The sequence below is a fragment of the Corvus brachyrhynchos genome, unplaced genomic scaffold (genome assembly GCF_000691975.1).
Source record: "Corvus brachyrhynchos isolate BGI_N302 unplaced genomic scaffold, ASM69197v1 scaffold18, whole genome shotgun sequence".
Taxonomy (NCBI): Eukaryota; Metazoa; Chordata; class Aves; order Passeriformes; family Corvidae; genus Corvus; species Corvus brachyrhynchos.
In genome coordinates this window covers 1082496-1105053 of record NW_008246064.1, presented here as the reverse complement: position 1 = coordinate 1105053, position 22558 = coordinate 1082496, and the positions used below count along the sequence as shown (strand labels likewise).

Genomic DNA, 22558 nt, shown 5'->3' with positions numbered 1-22558 from the left:
ATTGCTGGCTCCCAATCTTTACACCTTCTGCCACGCTGGGCATGATCTCCACGTAGTTCCGACAGAAGCGCAGCTGCTTGGGCACCAGGCCCGGGATGCTCCCGCACAGGATGGGCTGAGTCCCCAGGGAGGAATACTGGTGACCGATTGCCAAGGACCTGGGCAAAATAAAAACAGGGAAAAAGAGATGCTGTCAGGCTGGATTGCACCTTTGTGCTTGGTTCACAAGAACAGGGACAGAAAATCAACATCTTCAGTTCCTCTGCATTTCGCTCACCAGAAAACATCATTTTCACTGTCATCCCTCCCCAAAACAACACCACCTCTCTCCTGAAGTTCCGTACAGGCCCAGAAAGGCAAGAAACTCTGGTTTAAATATCTTCCTTCCCTTTTCTTTATCCTCCCAAGGCCTTAATCCATCATTGTGCTGCTTCCTCCCAAAGATAATTTCCTTTGCAGCCAGGGGGTCAAACATGTGTTTCTTTGAGAGACAAGGACACTTCTACAAGATGTTTTGTAGGAAATTTTAGCAGCTGAGGAAACCCCATCAAAAGCACTTGCAGAGCCACCCAATGTAGTAACTCCAGCAGTAGAAGCCATCAAGCTCTTTGGAAGGGCAACACCAAGAATTTGGGAAGGGGAACAGCATCATTCCATGGTGCTTTGGTTAAAGTGAGGGGAGTGAAATTAAAGCCCAACCAAACCAACAACCAAAAAACCATCCTAATTAAACTTGAGTGCAAATTCTGTGCTCAGTCCAGTGGAAGTCTCGAAAGGAGTGTCCATGAACCTTTATGTTGGTGAAGCCTTGGAGACAAACAAGTCAGCTCTGCAGGGAGATCAGCAGATATGCAGCTAATTAGATAGATTTTTAAAGTGTTTTTACTGGTGCTTCTAATAATAACCTTGATTACTAAAACTGAAGGGATTTTTAGAGCATAATTTCCTTTTCTTCTAATTAAATCTCTTGATTGTCTTTTCTGCCCTGAATTAATGACAAAGAGGAACCTGCCTGGGCATTGTGTATTTCTGTTTACATTCATTTTTGCTGTGTGGTTTTCATTTGGGAACAGCCTGGTGTGTTTGAATTACCAACAGGGCCGTCAGGGAATAAAGCCTTCACTCTCTTTTGCTCTGACTTAAAAAATAACACAAGAATTCTGTGGTTGCTCAAGAAGGTTCCAGCAGAAAATTAGCTTGACTTTAGCAGGTCTCTAGGCTGGGATAAAAATTATTTTAAAGTGACTGTCTCTGTTTGAAAGAGAAGGGTCCTTGCAGCCAGTTAACTCCTTTCCTGGAGGGGACCTGGCCAAGAGGGTACAGAAGTGAAAAGGAGGTGGACATTCACGTGGTCAGGAGCCACATTTCAAGGGCTTTCCTAACTGCAGACTAAGCTTTACAAATCCATCCTTTCCAGGCAAATGGGACATAAGAACATTCATTTCTGGATCCCAAATGGCTCCAGGTAGGAGTTCAGAACCAGGATAACCAGCCCAGACAACAATGTGCCCGTCAGTAAATGAACTTTAGATGGACAAGGTGGAAGGTGTGTGGAAAAGCAAAGGATTTCCAGCTGATTTCCTTAACTTAGGTGACTCTTTCCACCTCTGCTGAACTTCTGGGAGACGATCAATCTCAACATTATGGGACAATTCATCCTACTCCAGGGAGGGAAGCTGAAACAAATGGAATGAACTGTCCTCCAGAAGTGCCCCCCTTTTTCCGTTGCGTTAAAAGGGAGGAAGGCAGCTCTCCCCGACCCGAAATTGTGTCCGTGTCACCCACGTTCCAGTGCTTGTGACGGGGTGTCTCCAGCTGATCTGCTCACCCCAGGCTGCCTTTGTAATCAGTCAGTGGAGAGAAGCAGACACTTCCACGCCACGACTCCCCTGCCCAGTTTAGGTGTGTGCTTTGGGCTGGGGTGAATCATGGCCTTGCCCCCACCGGCTGTGCTGGTGGGACTGTCAAACCCCCCTGGGTGACTGGTGGAGTGGGGCATGTCTGCACCGTGGAACCTCCAGGTGAATCATGCCGTGATCCCTGACAATGAGGATGGATAAGTTCCTTGAAGCAGTCCCAGCCAGGGAAGTTCAGCCCTGTGTTGAAGGCCATGCAGAGAGCTCAGCTGGAGGAAGGAGACAAGTTCCTGCAAGAGCCTGCAGGGACCCACAGGAGAAAACCAAGGAAAGGACCTGTTTAACTCATTTTCCTTATCTCTGTGGCTAGATATGGGGTTTTTTGAGCTCTTGATTAATTCAGCACACACAACTGGCAGAAAACCGTCCGTGAAATGGAGCCCATGCCAAGTGTACATTTTTGTTTCACTGTTAAGTATTATACAAAACACTGGACCACAATTTCTGGACTAAAGACACCTTCTAAAACACTGTTTCAGGCTTCAGAGGATCTGCTGAGTGTGTTGCCACTGTGGCCTTGTTGGGAATGCCACATATCCAAATGCTAATCCATTGAACCCCCCCAAAACTGGGACTTAGGAGGTATTCACAGCTTTAGGATCGGGAGGTAGGTGGTCCTGTCTCTGTAAACCATGCGCAGAGATGCCTTCATTGAAGTCTTCAGGGAAGAACATGAATTTAGTTGTTCCTACTCATCCTCCAGCCATTGACTACAAAGAGTCCAAAATGGGGATGCTTTCCAGAGTCTGAAGTTAACTTTGGTGGGAACATTTGTTTCCACGTCAACTGCAGTCACCAACATCCTTCCCAAAGCTTTCCAAAATCTCTTACCCAGCTCCCAACAAAGATAAAGCATCCACTAAGTCACCATCAACTTGTTGCAGGCTCCATCCACCATGTTGTGAAGCCAGGAGGACTGTTTTGAGCTGTTTCAGTAGGACCCTGACGAAATTTAGGATTCTGGCCTCATAAACTTTAATCATATGAGCAGCCAAACTCAAACCCTTCTCTAGGGGTTTTTTTGGTGGTTTCTACAGTGGTAGACTGAAAATACCAGTCATAGGAAGAGGAGTTTATAGGCTGGTGCCCTCAACTATTTGTTTCCGTTGCTGGGAAGATCGTCTAAGATTAAAAAAGAATAAAAACATGTAGAAATACCTCTAATTGCTTCTTCACACTGCTCCCTGCTCAATATAGCAGGGAAACAGTCACACCTCGCTTTGATCTGCGGTGCAGTCTGGGAAGTTTAATCTGCAAAAGACAATCTCCAGCAAGAGCCTTATTCTCAAGGTGTCATCAGGCCCCAAGACAGTGCAACGCAAATTTGGCATTTCATGAGGCAGAGTGGAGTCACTTGACTTTCAGCTGAAGGTGCAGGGTGGAATCTCAAAACATCTCTCCATGAGCAGTGGCTCTGCTGTTAAGTAGAGCTGATCACAGTCCTCCTGGCTCACTCGCAGCCTCTCGAGTGTGATAACATCTCCCCGAGCACCCTCTTTTGGTTTCTACTTTGCTTCCAGGTGTAAACACTTTCTCCCTCTCTAAAGTCAATTTATCTTTAGGAGAACCCAGTTCTTTCAGCTCCCTGTCACTATTATTGATCATCAGGTGGGAACCTTATGAACCTTCCAACCTTCTCCTCCACCCAGAAAAACCCAACAACAACCCAACAACCAAACCTTTAGAAAAGACTGGGAAAGTCTATAAAGATCAGAATCTCATTTCAGTGTTGCTCAACTCTCTAGTAGCTCCTATCATTCATTTTTTCTCACTGTTTCCAGAGATCAAACCTGGCATTTGCATTTTTCCACTCTCCTGAGTTCTCCTCCTAAACAATCTCCTTCGTGTGGGTAATTTTGAAAATGTGGCGTCGAGAAACGGGCCGAGTGTAGTCTACTGTGGTCTAACCAGGCACCACCTCCAAATTCCTTAAGCACCAACACTTCCTGGATGCACTGACCTCAACCTCTCCTTTTCCACTGGAGAACTCCTGAAGCTCTCCATTTTACAAACACACTCATGCCCAGAACAGGCGCTGCTCAAGTCTGAGCCAAGCGAAAGGGTCAGAGTTGTACTTTTCCAACCAATCAGGCTTTCCTTCCCATTAGCACAGGAGGAGCCATGAAAACACTGCTCTGTATGTCCACAGCCAAAGTTCTTGGCTTATCTTTAAGCCTTGCATGCCCTGAAGTGCTTAATTCAACCTCCAGTGAGCATTTTTCTTTGCCAACACACCTAGAGAGCTCTTCATTTCCCTTATCTCGATCTATCTGCTCCTTCAGCAGAGCCGTTGTAAATAAGTACCTGGCCACCTTTTTAATAAATTACATGTACCCTCCCTCTTGGAATGGACACCCCAGCCAGGTTAGGAGGGAGAAATATGCAGGAAATACCTGCTCAGAGCTTTTTTCAGAAAAAGAGAAGGCTTCAGCTCTGGATGACCTCGCTGTACAGCACCAATCTACTGACTTTTCAAGGTCACCACCTTCTCAGCGTGTCAGAAGTCCTTGACACATCAGGAGCAGCATGTGGAGACTCCTACACCTGCTGGCTTCTCCCTGATTTTGGTCATTCCTGAGCTTTGTAGGAGCTTTGCTTTGCTATTCATCTTGGAGAGGCCTTTTGAGGGCTTCCTCCAGGGACATCCTTCCGGAGTCCCCGACACAGGGAAAACAACTGCATTTATTAATGCTGAACATCAAGGGTGCAACTTGTCAAATGACCCAGGGTAAGACCCTGAGTGCACTTAAATCCCACCAAATATTGAGAACTGAGCAACAGCAGTGATTTTGCTGCTCTCGTCTGCCCAGCCCTAGTGAGGAAGTTAAATCAAAGGATGCCCGCCTGCTCATAACAGAGGGGATTTATGTTCCCTTGTAGATGACTGAAGTGCTTCTCCCTTTGCAAGGAACCCCCTAAAAGCAAGTTAACCTCCTCCAAATCCTTTCTTATAACCCATCCAGCTTTCCAGAGGTTCAGCTCAGCCCCTGTTCCTTTCTCACTCATTTTGGCTGCCTCTCTGTGGTGCCACATCCCTTGGAAGATGAATCTCAGCTACATCATGAAAGCGGGGACAAATTGTGTAAAGCAGTTTATCTAAAAAGATGCATTTTCACAACACATCTTTGATATTATGATCCCAAAATATTGAAATTGAGAAGGCAGCTGGACATGTGTCCATAGGTTCTGAAAAGCTGTAAGGAAAACCCTCAAGCGTTGTCCCACATCTACTGGCACCAGAAGGGCTCACAGGGAAGCAGGTGATGAGCGGGCAGCCCCTACTCCATCCTACAACCTCCCAGATAGACCCTCTCTGGTCTCCCACCACAATCCTTCAAGCTGACCAGCATGAAATCCATGTATCTGAGGCTGCCTAAAAACACCTTTTGTGCAGAAATGAGCAGCGGGAAGGCTGTGGAGGTTCCAAAAATGGAGGCTGCCATGAATGGCCAATGGCACCGAATGTCAAGACGCTCCTGGGGTAGGATCTGTTAAGTCAGCCATGATCAGTTCCCATAAACCCTCATTGCACAGAGCTGACACAAGACAGATGAAGTGTGGTGTCCATCTAACATGGACAACTGGAAGCTGGGAAGAATATCCCAGAGGTAGAGACCAGGAACAGGAGATGGAGTTGAACCTCCTGGGTCTTTTCCACTCTGGACACGCAAATGTCCACAAGACTCTTGTGTAGAGACACGGGAAGGACAAGGACCTGCTGGAACGAGCTCAAAGAAGGGCCATGAAGTTGATTAGAGGGATGGAGCATTGTTCCTAGAAGGAAAGGCTGAGAGAATTTGGTTTATTCAGCTTGGAAAAGAGAAGACTTCAGAGTGACCTCATTATGGCCTTCCAGGACCTGAAGGGAGCCACAAGAAAGACTGAGACAGACTACTTACAAGGGCCTGGAGAGACAGGACAAGGGGGAAGAGCTTCAAACTGCCAGAGGGCAGGGATAGATGGGATATTGGGAAAAAATTGTTCTTTATGAGGGTGGTGAGGCACTGGCACAGGTTGACCAGAGAAGCTGTGGCTGCCCCTGTATCCCTGGAAGTGTCCAAGGCCAGGCTGGACAGAGCTTGGAGCTGGCTGGGATTGTTGGAAGGTGTCCCTGCCCATGGCAGGGGGTGGGACTGGATGATCCTTAAGGTCCCTCCAACCCAGGACATTCTATGTTTTATGATTCTATGGTTTGAACCACCAGCCCAGGGACCAGGTGGGTGGGCAGGCAGAAGAAATTTACTAATTCTACATTCATTGAATGGCCTTATTTTTCACAAACCCCCCCCCCCAATATTCAATATACAATCATATGCTGTGATTATTTCTCTGTTTTACAATGAAAACAAAATCTAGAGGAATTTTAGAATGAAAAGAAAGGAAGTGGAACTTGTCACACCCCATTATTTTAAATGGAAAAGGAAATCATTCTGCTCACTAACGTCCCTCCTGCATGGAAGTGATTTTCTTCTCTGACATTAAAACTATCCCAAACCCAAGCAGCTACAGAATGTGGACAGTCACGAAAATTTTAATTGATGTTTTAGTTGAAAACTTGGAAACCACCTTAACACAGATCAGCAAAATGATAGGTTTGGCTCTAGAAGGCATGAATCAAGTAACTGATTCTGATGAAAGATATTTTTTCAGTTTGGGGGTTGGGTTTTTTTGTTCTGTATGAACCAGAAACAATCAAGCTTAGGCCTAAGCAGTCTAATTACAGAAGTGTCATATTTTACTTCAAAAATTCTGAGTGCCTGCAACATGGATTGCAGTAGGGTCTTCAACATTTGGCTCTGGGCATCTCGCTATCATGACTAAGGCATTCCAAAGAGGTTCACAAAAAGAAATCTAAGCCTGTTAGACAGCTCAAATTCACTGTGCAGGTGTCTGTCCTTCCAGTTTTTTTTTTTTTTCCAGCCTGGAAAGGAAAAAGGCTGCAACCTACTGGATTAACTGTTTTTGTTGGGTACCTCTTTGTTCATCTCGAACATTATAGCACGAGGGCTATATTTAAATCCTTTTTTCTCCTCTAACCCTGAAAGTATGCACATAATTTTGTGGCCGAGTCCAATCCTGCAAACACGCAGGCACGGAGGTGACTTTTCTCCCATAATAATTCCCTCACCCTTGCCCTGTATTAATAACAACGATGGTGATGGTGATGATGCAGCAGCATTGTGCTTCTCCAGCACCTTTCATCAGAGGATCTCTGAGCGTGGGACTCACCTCACCCGACTTTGACCATTTAGAAGTTTGGAATCTCGGCCAAGCTCGCTGTCTACCGGAGTCCGTGGAGCAAGATCAGCATCTCCAGAGGGCAACTCAGCCCATCCTGAGAGAGATGCCTCAGATAGGTGGGCTGAATCACCAGAGATGCCCAGGAGGCAGCACTGGCTGTGCAAAAACGAGGAGCATAAACTGGACACCTTTTTATACAATCTAAAAGTAGGAACTGGGAATTTCACCCCTTTTTCACCGAATCTCAGAAGTCCTTGGAGAGCTGGAAGAGGAGGCCAAGAAAAGTCTTTGCTGTCTCTAACGTGGACTATGGCAGCTTATTTCGAGTAGTTTGAGGCTGGATTTGAAAAATAAGAAACTCAATGGAAGCTTCAAGTAGGTGCTAAGAAAGCAAAATTCCCTGAGCTGAGTTTGGCCGGGACAGCGAATTCCCACAGGAACTAAGGCACACCACAACACTCAGCACCTTCCACTCGAAGTGCAAGAGATGTTGCTTTGACTTTGTCTTCTCTTAGGATCAACAGAACAGAAGAGGAGAGTATACAAGTATTAACAACCCGTTCCTTGGAAAAAAGTCTTTGGAACTCTTTAATTACCCAGGGCAATTAACTCCTTTGCTACACATGTCATCTGAAAAACAACCCAGCCAGTGGAATAATGGCCCCTCAAACCACGTTTTCAAGCCTGGATCCAGGTCCCAATGACCGTGGTGGTGCTTCCATACCACATCCTACATCCAGTGCTTCTCCCTGGAGGTCTTCCTAGTTGAGATCTGCCTCCATCCAGCTGCATTTATCTCATAAAACGTGCCAGGATGGCAGTGCAGGGCTTTAGAGATGTGTAAGCCTTAACATTTTAATCTGCCACCTACACTGCAGTTTATGAGTGCTGTAAATCTCATGGTTATAATGAACTCATCTAATGATATTGCTGATGGATAAATTTACCTGGGACGAGGAACAACAGTTACTTGCAAATGAAAGGGGAGTAATTTAAAGTTTCACGTAAACACCTTTGCTGCCTTACTTCTGACTTCTCCCAGCCTAACCCCTCTCAGGGTTTCATGACAAATGGAAAGAATGTGTGTTTGTGAGGCAACGACTGGCTGGCCTGGAAAAGAACCTGCCTCCTTTCTCCCCAGCACAATGCTTATATAACTTGGGCACTGGAATGAAGTTTTAGGTGAAAATAGCTGTAATTTTCTGGGTCAGGTGTGCTAAATTAGGGGAACGGAGGGAAGGGATAAAGCAACGTATTAGGCAATAAAAAATGCCTACACAGTGCAAAGATATTTAGACTCCTACTCTGAATTTCAGTAATAATTAGGACTGTGGCTAGTCCTAATGCTCCTAGTTCCCCCCAACCCTAAAGCATCCCAACTTGAACCTTTTTTAAATGATCAGCAATATAAAGTACATATTGTGGTTTCAAACCTCTCGTTAAGGCTCATCCCCCTGCGCCGAGGTCTGGTCTGGGCTATGTCAGTGCTAAATACCTCGGAGGACTGGGCTCAAAGACCTCAGATCCCTGCAAAGATTGGATTTGGACTTCTAAATTGCTTAAGTGCTTAAGTGCTTGGGGGAATTTTATCCTGAAACTCCTCCGTGATGAAGCCAGTTTTGAAATGAGAACCATGGATGGAAAGTGCCATCATTTTGGGGGTTAGGTGAGAACAGCAGGATTTTCACTGTCCACTGCTCTAATGAAGCAAATTACTCCCATTTCTCCCCCTCTCCTTCAAGAAGGTGCTGTGAATACGCACGGGGTTGTGCCAAACACGCACAGCCCCTCAGTTGTGCACACACGCACACACACACAGAGGTCTGCGAGTTCCTCCTCTGGCTTTCACTGAGTCATCAGGCTCACCAAATGTGTGAACTCACGCTATAATGTTCTCCCAGAAAAATAACAAATTGATTTCATTTTTACAGGCTACAGCATGCTATATAATTGGAGACACTGCCTTGTCAACTCAGACCGGTCTGACCCGACCAGAGACATTGCTTACAGCTGTTTACGGAGCCATAAAGTTTCCTCCTCTTTGTTTTTCCTTCCTTTTGCACTCTCTCTCTCTCTCTCTTTTTTTTTTTTTTTTCTTTTCCCTCTAATGAATCCTACAACTACTTTTTGTTCTGGCCATAAAATACTCTTGCCTTGATTTAGAGAAGCACTTCAGCCAGTGCTTCAGGTTAACACTGGAATCAATGGGGCTTGAGCACATATTTAAAACTGAGCATGTGTTTAAGGACTTTTATTGCACCCAGGCAGTCAATAAGGAACTTGTTGTCACACTTGCATGTGCTTTTTTTTTTTTTTTTTGTTTATCGATACCAAATTAGAAGTTTGGATTGGGCAACCTCAGGGATTGTTTCCTTTGCAGACCCACAGCACAGCTCCAGTTGCATCAGGAATTTTGCCACTTCTCATTGTCGCTGTGTCCAAATCTTAAACATCTGAGGAAGGGCAAACTCCTCCACTACTTTATCAACTCCACTGAAACTGCCACTTAGGACTGGGCACAATTTTTTTACATTACAAAAAAACCCACCCTGAAATCTTCTGAGTTTGTCACATTTGCCAAGCACTCAGAATAAGCTTAATTTTTCTGACCGAGGTAAAAATAACAGTTTTATGGAGGGTGGATTTGCAAGAAATTTTCCTTCATGTAAAAATCTTCTATATTTATCTTAAAATACTCAGAACCTCAAAAGTGAAGTGAAATGTTTTGATTTTTGTGGCAAAAAAGGATTTCTGATCACATGCCTGATTTTGCTGCCATGAAAAAAGTTGCTTCACTTTGAACTAATGAACTGAGAAAAAAAATCCCAAACCCAAAAGGGCTTTTCATCTACTTGCACTATCCATCAAAATACCTTCTAAGTACTCTGCAATAAATTATGGTTGTGCTTCCTTTCATATCATTCATTCATCATGGAATCTGCTCCTCCTTTGGTCTGAAATGTCACAATTCTCCTCTCTTTCAAGGCCTCTCAACAACTTGAGGACTGATCCATAGGGAATCAGCTGTTCCAGAGTCACAGATAGATATAAACACATCTTATACCCTCTTTGAGGACCATTTCTGTCACAGAGTGGACTGAGGGGAGTATTTGTCTGATCTTGGTGCTGCCATATGGGAAAGGAACGTGAGAGCAGCTCGGGAAAGACAAACTTTCCTCCAAAAATACATTTCACGTCTGTATTTCAGCTTTTAGAAAAATGTGGAAAGCAGCAGAAGGCAAAGAGCTCCTCATCCTCTCCTTCCCTTTCTTTGGGAAGTGCTGCAGCAAAAGTTGACCTGGTATTAGACAACAAAAAATCCACACAGAGGAAAATCCACATGAACAACAACACCAGAGCCCAAAGGGAAAACAACTCCTAAAACAGCACCAGGACTGCCATGAGACCAAAGCTCAAACTTTTGCTGATTATACAACTATTTTTTTCTCAAATGAAAGTGCAATTTCTGCTGCAACAGAACAACTGGATTTTTTTTTTTTTTTTTTGCAAAGAAACTGCTTTGCATGGGAAAAAATCCTCATGGCTCCTTGACATGTTTCAGCTAGATCTCAGTAAAATTAAGGAGGTACAGACTGATGAGTCGCTCAGAGGTACAGGAAAAATGCCAGTGGATGTCCTGGCATTTGTATACACCTTGAGAGAGAGAGAAATTCAGAGATCATCTCTCACAACAGAAAGAATAACAACTGCAATAAAACCTGATGTAGAGAAAGAAGGCAAAGGTTTCATTTGCTTTACAGCACTGACTTTCGCCATTGTCTGTGGATCCCTCCTGTTCACTGAAACGGATGTGCTGCATCTCCCTCAGCCCAAAATTCATTCTGCTGTGAGGGGAACAGGCAGGGAGGTTTCAGCAATAAGGCAGCTTAATTTTCTTGGGCTGCTAAGCAAAATCCCTCCATTTGGCAATCCCTCAGCAGTGACAATGACCTAAAGTTAAGTCAAGGCTTTATAATCTGTTTTGGAGAAAGGAAGCTATATATATATGTTTATAAATATACATTTGTTTATATTTAGATAAGGTGTTACGAAAGAATTCTGTCCTGTGAAGGTGGGGAGGCCTTGGCACAGGGTACCCAGAGAAGCTGTGGCTGCCCCTGGATCCCTGGGAGAGTCCAAGGCCAGGTTGGACAGGGCTTGGAGCAGCCTGGGATGGCGGAAGTTGTCCCTGCCCATGGCAGGGGGTGGAATGGGATGATCTTTGAGATCCCTCCTGACCCAAACCATTCCATGATTTTATGACTCTCAAATAACAGGCTCTCCAAATCTCTTGGGTGAAAAAAGGTGATTTATAGAAAGGTTCTTCCAGTCTTTTGAGTGATCAAGCAACAGACATGGCCTAAATTCCAGCAATGCAGCCAGAGCATTATGGCACCACATATGCAGCACCAGATAGCACAGAGAAGGACCAAGGTTTCTTCTCCAGGCTCCTCTCCCTAAACCTGCTGGAGTCTGGTGTTCTCACACCAGAAGCTGTGGCTCAAAGAGTTTCTTCTCCAAGTGGTTTGGCAGATGTGGTACCTTGATGTTCCTCAGAGGAACAGAACTGTTCTCCAGGGTGGAAACTTCTCGACTGGTGAGGCAGTGCCTGGATGGAAAACATCTGGAAGGGGGTCAGGCTGACGAATGGGAAAGAAACGGGGGTGAGAGGAAGAATCACAGAGTCATAGAAACACAGAATGGCCTGGGCTGGAAGGGACCTTAAAGACCATCTACTTCCAGCCCCCTGCCATGGGCAGGGACACCTTCCACTGTCCCAGGCTGCTCCAAGCCCTGTCCAACCTGGCCTTGGACACTGCCAGGGATCCAGGGGCAGCCACAGCTTCTCTGGACACCCTGTGCCAGGGCCTGCCCACCCTCACAGGGAACAATTCCTTCCTAATATCTAATCCAGCCCTACTCTCTGGCAGTTTGAAGCCATTCCCCCTTGTCCTGTCACTCCAGGCCCTTGTAAATAGCTTCTCTCCACCTTTCTTGTGGCTCCCTTCAGGTCCTGGCCACCATTTGGTCACCCTTAACCCTTCTCTTGTCCAGGCTGAACCATCCCCCTTGCAGGTAGGAGGGGAAGGATTCTGGGGAAAGAAAGTGGGTAGGGAGATGTCCTTGGAGCATCAGAACCCCAAATCTCTGACTTGGGGGATGAAATTAGATTCTGGGTGAAGAGCAAACAACCCCTCAGTGCTGGGGGCACGGAACCTCCGCGGAAGGACTCGGGAATCTCTCCGGGTGGCAGGAGGCAGGAGCAGCACCTGCACATCTCCCTGTGCTGCATCCCAGCCCTAATGATTTCTTTCTGAGAGTGGCTGGGGAGCTGCAGACAGGCTGCCAGATAGTGATCAGCTCGTGGAGGGGTGATCACTATTAGGCAAAGATACCAGCTTTGACATGCACCGAGGGAAGCGGCCAAGAATTTGGGAAAGCAATCCCAGCTTTCTGCTGCACGTTCCTCTGCCAAGATCCCTCCTGTGTTTACTTTAGAAACTAGAGACGAGCCCTCCTCTTCATAATAATAATAATAAAGCTGCAGGGTCACTCAGCTTAGCAGATGGATTCCTTCCAGCTTGGATTTCTCTGCGTTCCCTGCAGAGCTGAAGCAGTGATGGATCTGGGGGATTATGCAATGTTCATAATTGGGTTTCACAGGAGATCTGAACGGTGACAAACCCAGGCTGTGGGAAGAGAGCTCCACTGGAGACAATCAAATCCACCCATGGATCTCATGTGGGGTCTGAGGAGCCTGAGTGGCCACAGGGATCAGGCAGCCTCTGCAGAGGCAGCTCTGTCTCACCAAAGAACTGCAGGAGGCTGCTCGCTCCCTGGTTTTCAGCTTTCCCATGCTCCTAGACCTACATACAGAATTAGAGGATCATGGAACTGCTTGTGTAGGAATGGTTTGTCTGGGAACTTCAAAGGTCATCTACTCCAACCCCCTTGTCACAATCAGGAATGTCTTCAACCAGATCAGGTTGCTCAGAGCCCCATCCAGCCCGACCATGGACATTTCCAGGGATGGGACACCCACCACCCCTCCGGACAACCTGTGCTAATGAAAACGCACCAGAATGTGGAAAAGTTGGAATCTACTTTGACTGGCCAGAAATATTTAACAGAACAAATCACCCAGGAGTTTTGCAACTTTTTTTCTTTTTTTTGGGTTAAGAAATAGAAGAATTTCTAACTGTCCATACTGCCCGGAAAAGAGAAAGTTCAATTTCCTCAATTTCCAAGGAATTTTACAGGAATAACATACTGAATGGTATAGAGGTGCTATAACTACTGTCTTAGAGCACAACTCTGGGGTTTATTACAATGCTGAACTAATTAATTGATGGAACTCAGTTTCACAAGTTATCACCAAGGTTCAGAGGAACAGAAGGGGATTTAGCAGGAATAAGAAGGAATCAGCTATTTCACACAAGGCAGGAACACCTGGAGATTTGACAGCACAAAGATGCCAGGGGTTTGAAGGTCTCTAAGCTCTTCACTTACAGGACATCACCCCATTTACAACCAACCAGGAGGGCAGAGAGGACTCTTTCTTTGGAAGGAATTGCTCAACTGCAGGGCTGAAAATGGCAGTGGAAGCAAAGCCATGAACACAAGAACATGTTTACCCTTGATGCCACCATCAGATGTCCTCTGCCTTCTGTTCCCTTCCCGCGTGTACCCACGCACGGACACACCTATTGACACATCCCTGTTTTTGGAGGCTTGATTGAACATTTCTCCTCTCTGGTGCACCCAAGCATCGGCCAGAAACATTGAGGGTGCCCTCAAGGAACTCTTTCCTACACCTCTTTTTCCTACTTATACTGACTAACAACATTTGGAAATCAGAAGCTCAGAACGAGGTGGGTCAAGTCTCCAAAAGCTGGTGAGATATCTCCAGACACGGGAGGGTCAGTTTGGTTGGGTGCACAGGGACATCTCACACCCTTCCAGCTGCACTTGGGCCTCAAACCTGGCTCCCAAGTGCCACAGGTTTTCTGTAGGACCTGTGGCTTCCATCCCCGCTTGGGTGTCTCAGGTACCACCGGGAACCTTTGGCAGGACTGGGAGCCTTGATGTGGCCCCCTCAGCCATGTGGGATTCAGCTCCTGTGGAAGGTACAGCACTGATCTGAGCCAGCCATCCCACTTGTTCCATGGGATGTCCAGTGGGAAGAACTGGACACAATTAGGAGACAAGGAATTTGGCCTAGTCAAGATACCAGTTTCAATTAGAAGTTAAGTCATGGAGTCAAGTCCAGTTAAGTGCTGGGCTCCACTGGCCATGAAAGAATAATCCTGGGCATCCCTGGAATAATCCTGTGCATCCCTGGAAGTGTCCAAGGCCAGGTTGGACGGGGCTTGGAGCAACCTGGGATAGAGGAAGGTGTCCCTGCCCATGGCAGGGGTTGGATGATCCCTTCCAACCCAAACCATTCTGGGATTCTGTGATACCTCAGGTGTGAGTTACTGGCAGAGCAGGTGTCCAATGGGATGAATCAGGATTGACCTCAGGATTATTTAGTCAGGTGATAAACAAGAGGTTTGTATTCACCTGTACCAAACCCTTTGGCCAAAGATCTGGTTCTGGGCTCCGGAGAGACTTGCTGAGAGGAGAAGGGGGTTGCAGTGGGGCAGAAACCCCCTCCCTGGGAATTATAACAAATACAGGAGCAAGGACCCAAACCCAGCAATGCCCACTGCAGACCAAGCCAGGGACATTCTCACTAGGACACAAAACTCTGGACTGAAGATTCAGCACCGTTCCACTCACTTGCCTCCTTGTGAGATGGTTTTCCTCAGCTGGGGCAGGGGAACTGGTGAGAGGCAGTCACAAAAGCTTGGGAATTCTGCCGAGCTCCTTTCCAACAACACTGTAATCTTATGGATTCATCAACGTATGTAATTACCCAGTTAGACCACCTATTAGCTCATCTCCTCTACACCACTGGCCATGGCTGAATCACCTCCTCCAGAAAGGTGCCCACTCTTGATCCAGAGATATCCAGAGATGGGGAATCTACCAGTTCCCCCAGGGATGTACTGACCCATCTTCCCTGCAGGAGCTGCTGGTGCTGCTGGAGCCAATCTCTCGTGGCAGTGGTGGCAAAGAGGTTTGTACTGAAGGACTGTGGCTTTCCATACATGGTCCTTGCAGGTGCTAATTTTGACTCTGCTGAAATCACTTAGACCTGAATCCCATCTATAACAGGAAGCACGAAGAGGAAGATGGTTGGTCCCCCATAATTTTTAACCTGGGTTTGGTTTACGTCCTTAAAAATAATAATTAGAGGCTTCACCCTCTCCCTGCAAGAGATCATTTATTGCTTCTGCTGTAAAAATGACTTTTTAAGTAAATACACTGGATGTCTTCTGGAAGTGCTCGTGCTGGGTATTCACTGTAATGAGGGTGATCTCACCAAGGAACAGGGAGCTGGTGGTGGGGAGGAGGGGAAGGTTTGGGGCTATTAAGGAGGCTGGTGGGGGAGGATGGGGACCTACCTGCCCTCCACCCCACACTGCTTTCCCCTCTCTCCCCACCACGCTCACCTCCTTTTCCTTTCTGAGCAGCAAACTGCCTCTGCTGCTCGTGTTATTGACACATATTTCAAACAAGCCCGTGCAAGGGACTCGAGACACATTACATTGCACATGGTGCCCCGGGCCACACATTCGCCTCCTTACACCGACAGCACGTTTTGCTTCATAAAGAATGTGCAGGCCTTCACCTGGAGCTATTTATCTGCTCTGCTCTGAAGAAAGGAGAGAGGGAGAAAGCCCCACATGCCCACGTTGGCTGTTAACCCCGAGCTCCAAACCCCCTAAGTGCCCAAACATTGACCTCTCTGGCCGTGAGATCCAGGCTGCTGTCTGCTGACAGACCTGGACAGATGCCTGCAGTCCACTCCCCATCTTCCTGAGCACCTGCATTTAGGAAAACTCCGTTCTGCAACGCCACTGAGCCACTGACAAAGCTCCCAGCACATGCTCCATCAGGGAGCACAGCCAGAGCTCCCGGACTCCCGTATCACCCCACCCGGGAAGAGGAAGCCTATCTGGTGATTAAAAGTTGCTGATACACACCTCTTTCCAGGATCAGGGTAATCTTCCCTTGCTGTTAGCAATGTTTTTTCCCCCCTGCTTTCTCTAAATCTTTCCATCATTGTTATTACAAGGATAATAACAATAATTATTACTGTTATGCCTTGAACCCGAGCCTGAGATTAGGGCTCCCATTGTGTTAAGAGCTCAGTGGAGAAGTGTCAGGGAGATGATTCCTGATGCAAAAAGCTCATTTTCTGCATTCAGGCAGGACATGAAGGGGTGAAAGAAGCAGAGAGAAGGGGCCAGGAATGAGGTAGGATGGGAGGCAGCAGTAAGTAGAAAATGAAGAGCAGTTAGCAGAATAGCAGGAGTCAGCACTGGTGCTTTGCCTAAGCAAACCCCGCTCCTTGTCTGTGTCCACACATGTCAAATCTCGACGGGGAGAAGGGGAATGCTCCCTTGAATTTCCCAGCTTCAGAAATGTGGGGTTTTTTTTCATTTGACACAGCAGCAGGAGAGCCTTCAGCAGCTGCTCACAAGCCATTGCGTCTTCTCTGGTAGACCCCTGCTTCAAATGTGTCAAATGCCCAGAGAAAAGCCCCTTCCTCTGTGGCAAAACCAGGGTGGAGAACTTTCCACCACAAAACCCCCTGCACTACTCTTACCTTGAAAAGAAATACCTGCACTCCTGTCCTTTTGGGGGCTGGAAAGCTGCCAGGGATCCGGGGTAAGGAGTTGCTAACATCGTGCCATACTAATAATTCTTCATTTCACCCGCCTTTTTTTCTGTCTCTTTAGATTAGATTTGAAGTGCTGCAGGGCAGGGACTGTCTCTCGCTATGTGCACACACGGTGCTCAGGACAAGGAACCTTTCCACTTCCTTGGAACTGGCAACTGCTAATGCACAATAATAGGTAATAGGGAAGATCTCGAAAGGCGAGGTGCAAGATGACAACAGGATGGCTGAGACGGGCCAGGAGGGCTCTGAAAAAATTTTTGAAAGCTTTTTTTGGTTTGGTAAACGATTAAAAAGTAAGTATTTTCTGGTTCTAAGGAATCAGTGCCTCTACCTGGACTGTGATATATGAGCACTGAACTACGGTGCAAGGGTAAAAGTCTGTCCAGCCAGAGCATGAGAAGTTTAAGGAAAGTGAATGGAATTCCCTAAGTGAACGACTTTGCTCTCACCCAAAAAAAAAATAAATAAATGCAGGTGAAATCCCATGGGGTGGTTTAAAAGTCACCCATCAGCTCCCAGCACTGCTCATAAATCTCAGACTCACCCCATTCCTGTGCACACTCAAAGCAACGTGAGAGTGGAAATTGTGAATATAAATGAGGACACAGTAAGGCAGATAAGTGACAAGGAAGGCCCACAGTGGATAATCCATGGTTAGTGGTGCTAAGAACATGAGGATGACCCATAAATAATTGTTTAATGCGTTGTTCGAGGACATACAGAGATGTTCACGCACATCTGTAGTCCCTAACAATGTATTAACCTCCTGCAGACAAACAAGGAGATAAAGAAGGAAGGGAATCTCGGATATTTCTGGATAACTACTGTTAACATTTGTAATAAATCTCCAAGTGATGATGGAAAACAAGAGAATGCCAAATAGGTTAGGAATCCATGGCGCTGTTAAAGAGCAAATGGATAACTGTAAATCTGTTATCTGGCCCAAAAGGGAAATGGGTGATACAAGACTGAACCCACAGAGGATGGAAAAGTTGTAATATAATTAGTGGTAGTAACCACAGTTCTATGGAAAACTAATTTCGTGTAATTTTGAAATGAGATTGTTAAACAGAGGTGATAAAAGTGAGGATGATACAGCATTTTTAGTCAGAATATAAAGAGTGAATAAACAATTCAAAGTGGTCATATTTAGGAACAGCATAGAACAAAAGAAATACACGTGGAGCTGACAACTCTCCAGTGTCACTCTGCAAAGGAACTGCCATCAAAAGAGGCTGTTTTTAACTGGAGCTCCCTGAGATCATCTCAGTGCTATTTAACTTCCTTACCAACAGTCCAAAAAACTCCAGTACATCATTAGTGAAGAAGCCTGAAGGACATGGAAACAGTGGAGGAGTGGGAGTGAGGGACACGGACAGGGTAGCAGCACGAAGAGAGGGGTGAGGGTGTCACCACCTAAAGCCACCTCCACACCCCAGGTGCCAAGCCAGGCTTGTGGGACTGACAGAAGTCATGTCAAGGCTCCAAGAGGATGTGGGGATTTAGGGACTGAGGCCCAGGATGGGAATGCTGAGCACAGCAGGGCTAGAGAGTGAGCCCAGATGAGGAGGGAATAACCCCAGCACCCAGCACTGGGCAGACAGCACCCAAAATACCACAGCCAGATGCACTGAAAAGCTGGAGAAGGCCTGGAAAAGCAGAAAGACATCCAAATCTGAGAGGAATGATTGATTTATACCATCTGCTACATCACCCTTCCCTTCACAGATGAGGATATTGCACATGGGACAAGCAAGTCATGTACAGAGATACTTTGAATATCACCAAACTTCTCTCTGGTGCTCAGAACCAGAGTTTTAACCTGAATTACTCATTCCTCTCTTGATCTTTGACATTACAGTGGGTTCCAATTAATTCCTCTAAGGTTTAAGAGCAGAGGTCTGCATGTGAACTACAGGAATTTTAGGAAATGCCACCGGCAGCAGCTTTCTAAATGCTCTAACTCGAACAGGCGTTGTTAGACCTGACAAAGGAGCCACCAGGTGCAGCTCTCGTGGTCCTAATGGTCCTGAAGATACAGAGTCATACCAAGACTTCCCTGCAGGTTTCCCACCCAAGTAGTGACTCAAGCTCCTCATTGTTTTCGGGAAGGAATCTGACACGATCAGCCCCGAGACGATCCACGGCCCCAGGCCATAAAGTCCCCTATCACCGAGTGCTGTAAAATTCTCTGATCAGAGGAGCGTTCCCCACAGGCCCTCAAAGGGCTGAGTACCAAGTTCTGCCTTAGACAATGGGATGTACTATATCTGCAACCATACAAAGAGCGAGCTGGATGAGACTTGGATAAGATCATGGCTTTGCAATGCTGCCCCTCCTGCTTTTAACCCATCCCAGCGTTGGCTGAAACCGGGATGTGGCAAGCCTCAAAGGGATTTATGCCTTGGAATTACCAGCCTTCTCCAGCCTTACAGGGATAAGGATGTTGATTCTCACCAGCAAATTGCTCCCACTCAGCACCGACTTTCCTCCTTGATCCTTTTGCATCACCTTTTTGTTGAGAGCATCTAATCACTTATCAGCAAGGGTCTTCAACTAAAAACGCTGTTTGGGAACACCTCAGCTGAATGGCCCTTTCATTCATTGTCCAGCAGCATCCTGCTCAACAAAGGCTTTTGCACCCAGGACTTTCCTGTAAGTGAGACTCGACTCACTTCGGGTCATCGCTGTGAAAGACACCCTGTGCCAGCACAAGGGGAGGAATTGCCTTGCTGCAATTCCGATGCTGCTTGCTGTGACAGGACAGAAATGTCTCTTGGGTACCCAGAATTTGGTTGGCGCCAGAGCTCTGGGAACAGACTGAAAGGCGTGGGTTGTTTTTGGATGAATCATGTTTTTAATCATCAAACACTGGCAATCAGAACTGCAGCAGATTTTCCCCAGATTTTTTTTTTTTGAGTGTGTTTTACCTTAAGAGTGATAATTTCAATTTCAGGCTCACGACTCTGGATTAAGCACACATAAGAACCTCATGAGCACTGAGTAACAAAAACTCCCAGCTCTCTTGCTGGAGATGGAGAACCTCCAGTATCCACAGATTGGGTGGGTTATGAAACTGTCCCAACATTAGATTGGAGATAATAATCATTCCAGCGTGCACATGGATCAATTCTATCAGTAAATTACTTTAATTAGGAGAGAAGGTGATGTAGTTATTAAGGTGTGAGCATGGGACTGTGGACTGGGGACATTTTGGTTTGCCTCAATTTCCTACCTGTGAAGTGGGAATAATATCACCATTCCAATCCATGGAAACAGCCATTCCATTAGGGAATTAAGGACAAAGCTGTTGACACGTAGATGATGGATTATTAATGAATGAGCTGTATTTCAGTGATAAACTGCTGACGGATCACTGGGTGTTCTTCTGTAGAAGAACTGTCTCTGCCTACAACCAGATGTTTGTCAGTGGTTATGAAAACCTCACTTCCAAGCCACTGTGGCACCTATAAACACAATTTTGGGTGAGCGAGGGTTCACTTCTAGCTCTATTTAGGAATTTCCCCACTTCATCCATAAATTTTCCCCTTTTAATCTTCGGAACGACACCAAACACTGTCGTTTTCTGCATTTCCATTCAAGTCTTGTCTGATCACTGAGGTTTCTTTAGGTTTCCCACCTTCAACTCACTCTACTAAATAAGGCAGGTGGTGAGAAGATGAAAGTTTCCTTTTCTCCCTCCTGGGTCAATTCCATTTGTTCCTGATTTACCAAATGCCCCGGCTGAGCGATGGATCAATGAGACACAAGCAAAAATGTAAGGACAGGATGTCCCACGTGCTTAAACATGTGGTTAAGTGTTTGGCTCAAGCTAAATTTTCGTAAGGATTAGATTTAATGCAAGGAAAATGAGTAATCCCATGCATGACCCAGGTTTCCCTGTGTTAGATGCTGTCACATTGGACCCTACTCTGAAGAAATTGCAGTTCCAAGTGTTTTGAGACTTCCATAATTTAAAAACATTAAAATCTCCAAGAATTTTAATAAATAAATAAACAAATTAACACGAACCAAAACCAACAAAACCCCTCTCAGGTAAAACTTCCAATAAATCTGTGTTCAGCCCTACTTTACCAACCATAATTGAACTGAGGGATTTCATTCAAAACTTGTTTACTGAGGGTATTATTTATTCATATCAGTTGCTAAATGGACAAAGATCTGTAGGGATACTTTAGCAGTAGTAGACAAAATCGGGCATGCACAACGAAGCCTTGATCCATAGCCCGACCCAAAATCTATTCCAGAGAAAGGGATTTCCAATGAAAAGACCTCCAGGAAGCCTCTGCCTCTCCAGCTGGACAGAGCTGCCTCGAAGGGGAGCCCAAACAGAAGGACAGAACAATATCCTGAGTTAGGAAATGACAGCAGGGAGGTGACACAGTTGTGTCTTTGCACAATATGTGTATTTAATGTGTTTTCACCTACTCTTTCTATTTCAGCATCTTCTTAAATGATGGCCAACAAGAAAAATCCAGGGAAAACTGCAAGTAGGAAGCCCAGATGAACCCAGGGAAGACTCAGCCTGTGGTAATCTAAGATTCAGTGCACACAGAGCTGAAGACAAAAGTCCTGAGCAGATTTGCCTTCCAGAGAATCACACCAACATGGCCCAGATTAGATCCCTGCACCTCACACTCACTTTAAACTTTTGCATTCATCCACTCCTGCATGTGGTTTGTACATTATTAGTGCCTACTTTTATTAGCTCCCCTTTAAAACCACTTGGGAGCTTCTGTGTGTGGGGTTGTTTTAGGATATGTGGAAAGAAACCACTGGGGCAGCCAAGTCAAACCTCTAATTTTTGTGAGTATCAGTCTTCAGGTTGTCTTTTCTGCTATTTCTCCCCTTTTTAACAGAGATAGATAAGGGATCATGGCCAGGCTGTTCCTTGGGAGAACAGGCTGTCCTCGCCTGGAGCTCAGCTCCTGAAGGCTGGAAATCAAAAGGCATTTTGCCCGTTCCCTTCACTGTGTGAGCATCCTTTCAATGTGCTTTGAGTGAAATCAGTGTTTCCTAGAAAGACCTGGCCTCAGAGGGCTTTGGATAAAGTAAATCAGGATCCTGGTCATGTTTTTACACCCTGAGCCCTGTGCAGAGCTGCTGGCAGATCTTGGATACCCTGGTGCAGACGAGATCAACTTAGTGCGCAACCAAGATTCGGGATTTGATCAAAGTGAGGAGATAAGAATCCCAAAGGCCAGCTTTATGGCTCTGTTACTGATAAGGTGGCAGAGCAGGGACTAATCTAGATACCAGCATAATTGATAATAACCTTGGAGCTTCTTGGAGCTGTTTAATGACCCAGGAATCTGGGGAATGCTGCTGCATGGCAGAATTCCTGCCCTGTGCGTGACACAGTTCCTACCTCGGGCTGTGAGAGGAGGTATTGGGTCAATACTGAGCAAAAGGATTACTTCAGCCCCAAATGCTGCATGCCTGAGATCTTAACTCCTCATGCAGCCCCAGTCCTGGGACACCACACCACGAAGTTCAAGAAAAATGCACATCTCTCTTGGATAATTCAGCACCTGGGAGACAATCCAAATCCACCGGGCAAACTCACATCTAAGAGCTAGCGAGCTGC

At 46.1% G+C, this 22558-nt stretch overlaps 1 protein-coding gene across 1 annotated transcript in view; it reads right to left on the bottom strand.

The window, feature by feature from the left end:
* WNT3A (Wnt family member 3A) overlaps positions 1-22558 on the bottom strand; it is an 84066-nt gene that overhangs the window by 34576 nt on the left and 26932 nt on the right. The window contains 2 exon segments of the mRNA XM_008643097.2: positions 1-2; positions 5-158. The exon segment at positions 1-2 is cut by the window's left edge and continues 101 nt beyond it. Coding sequence (XP_008641319.1) covers positions 1-2; positions 5-158 — 156 coding nt within the window.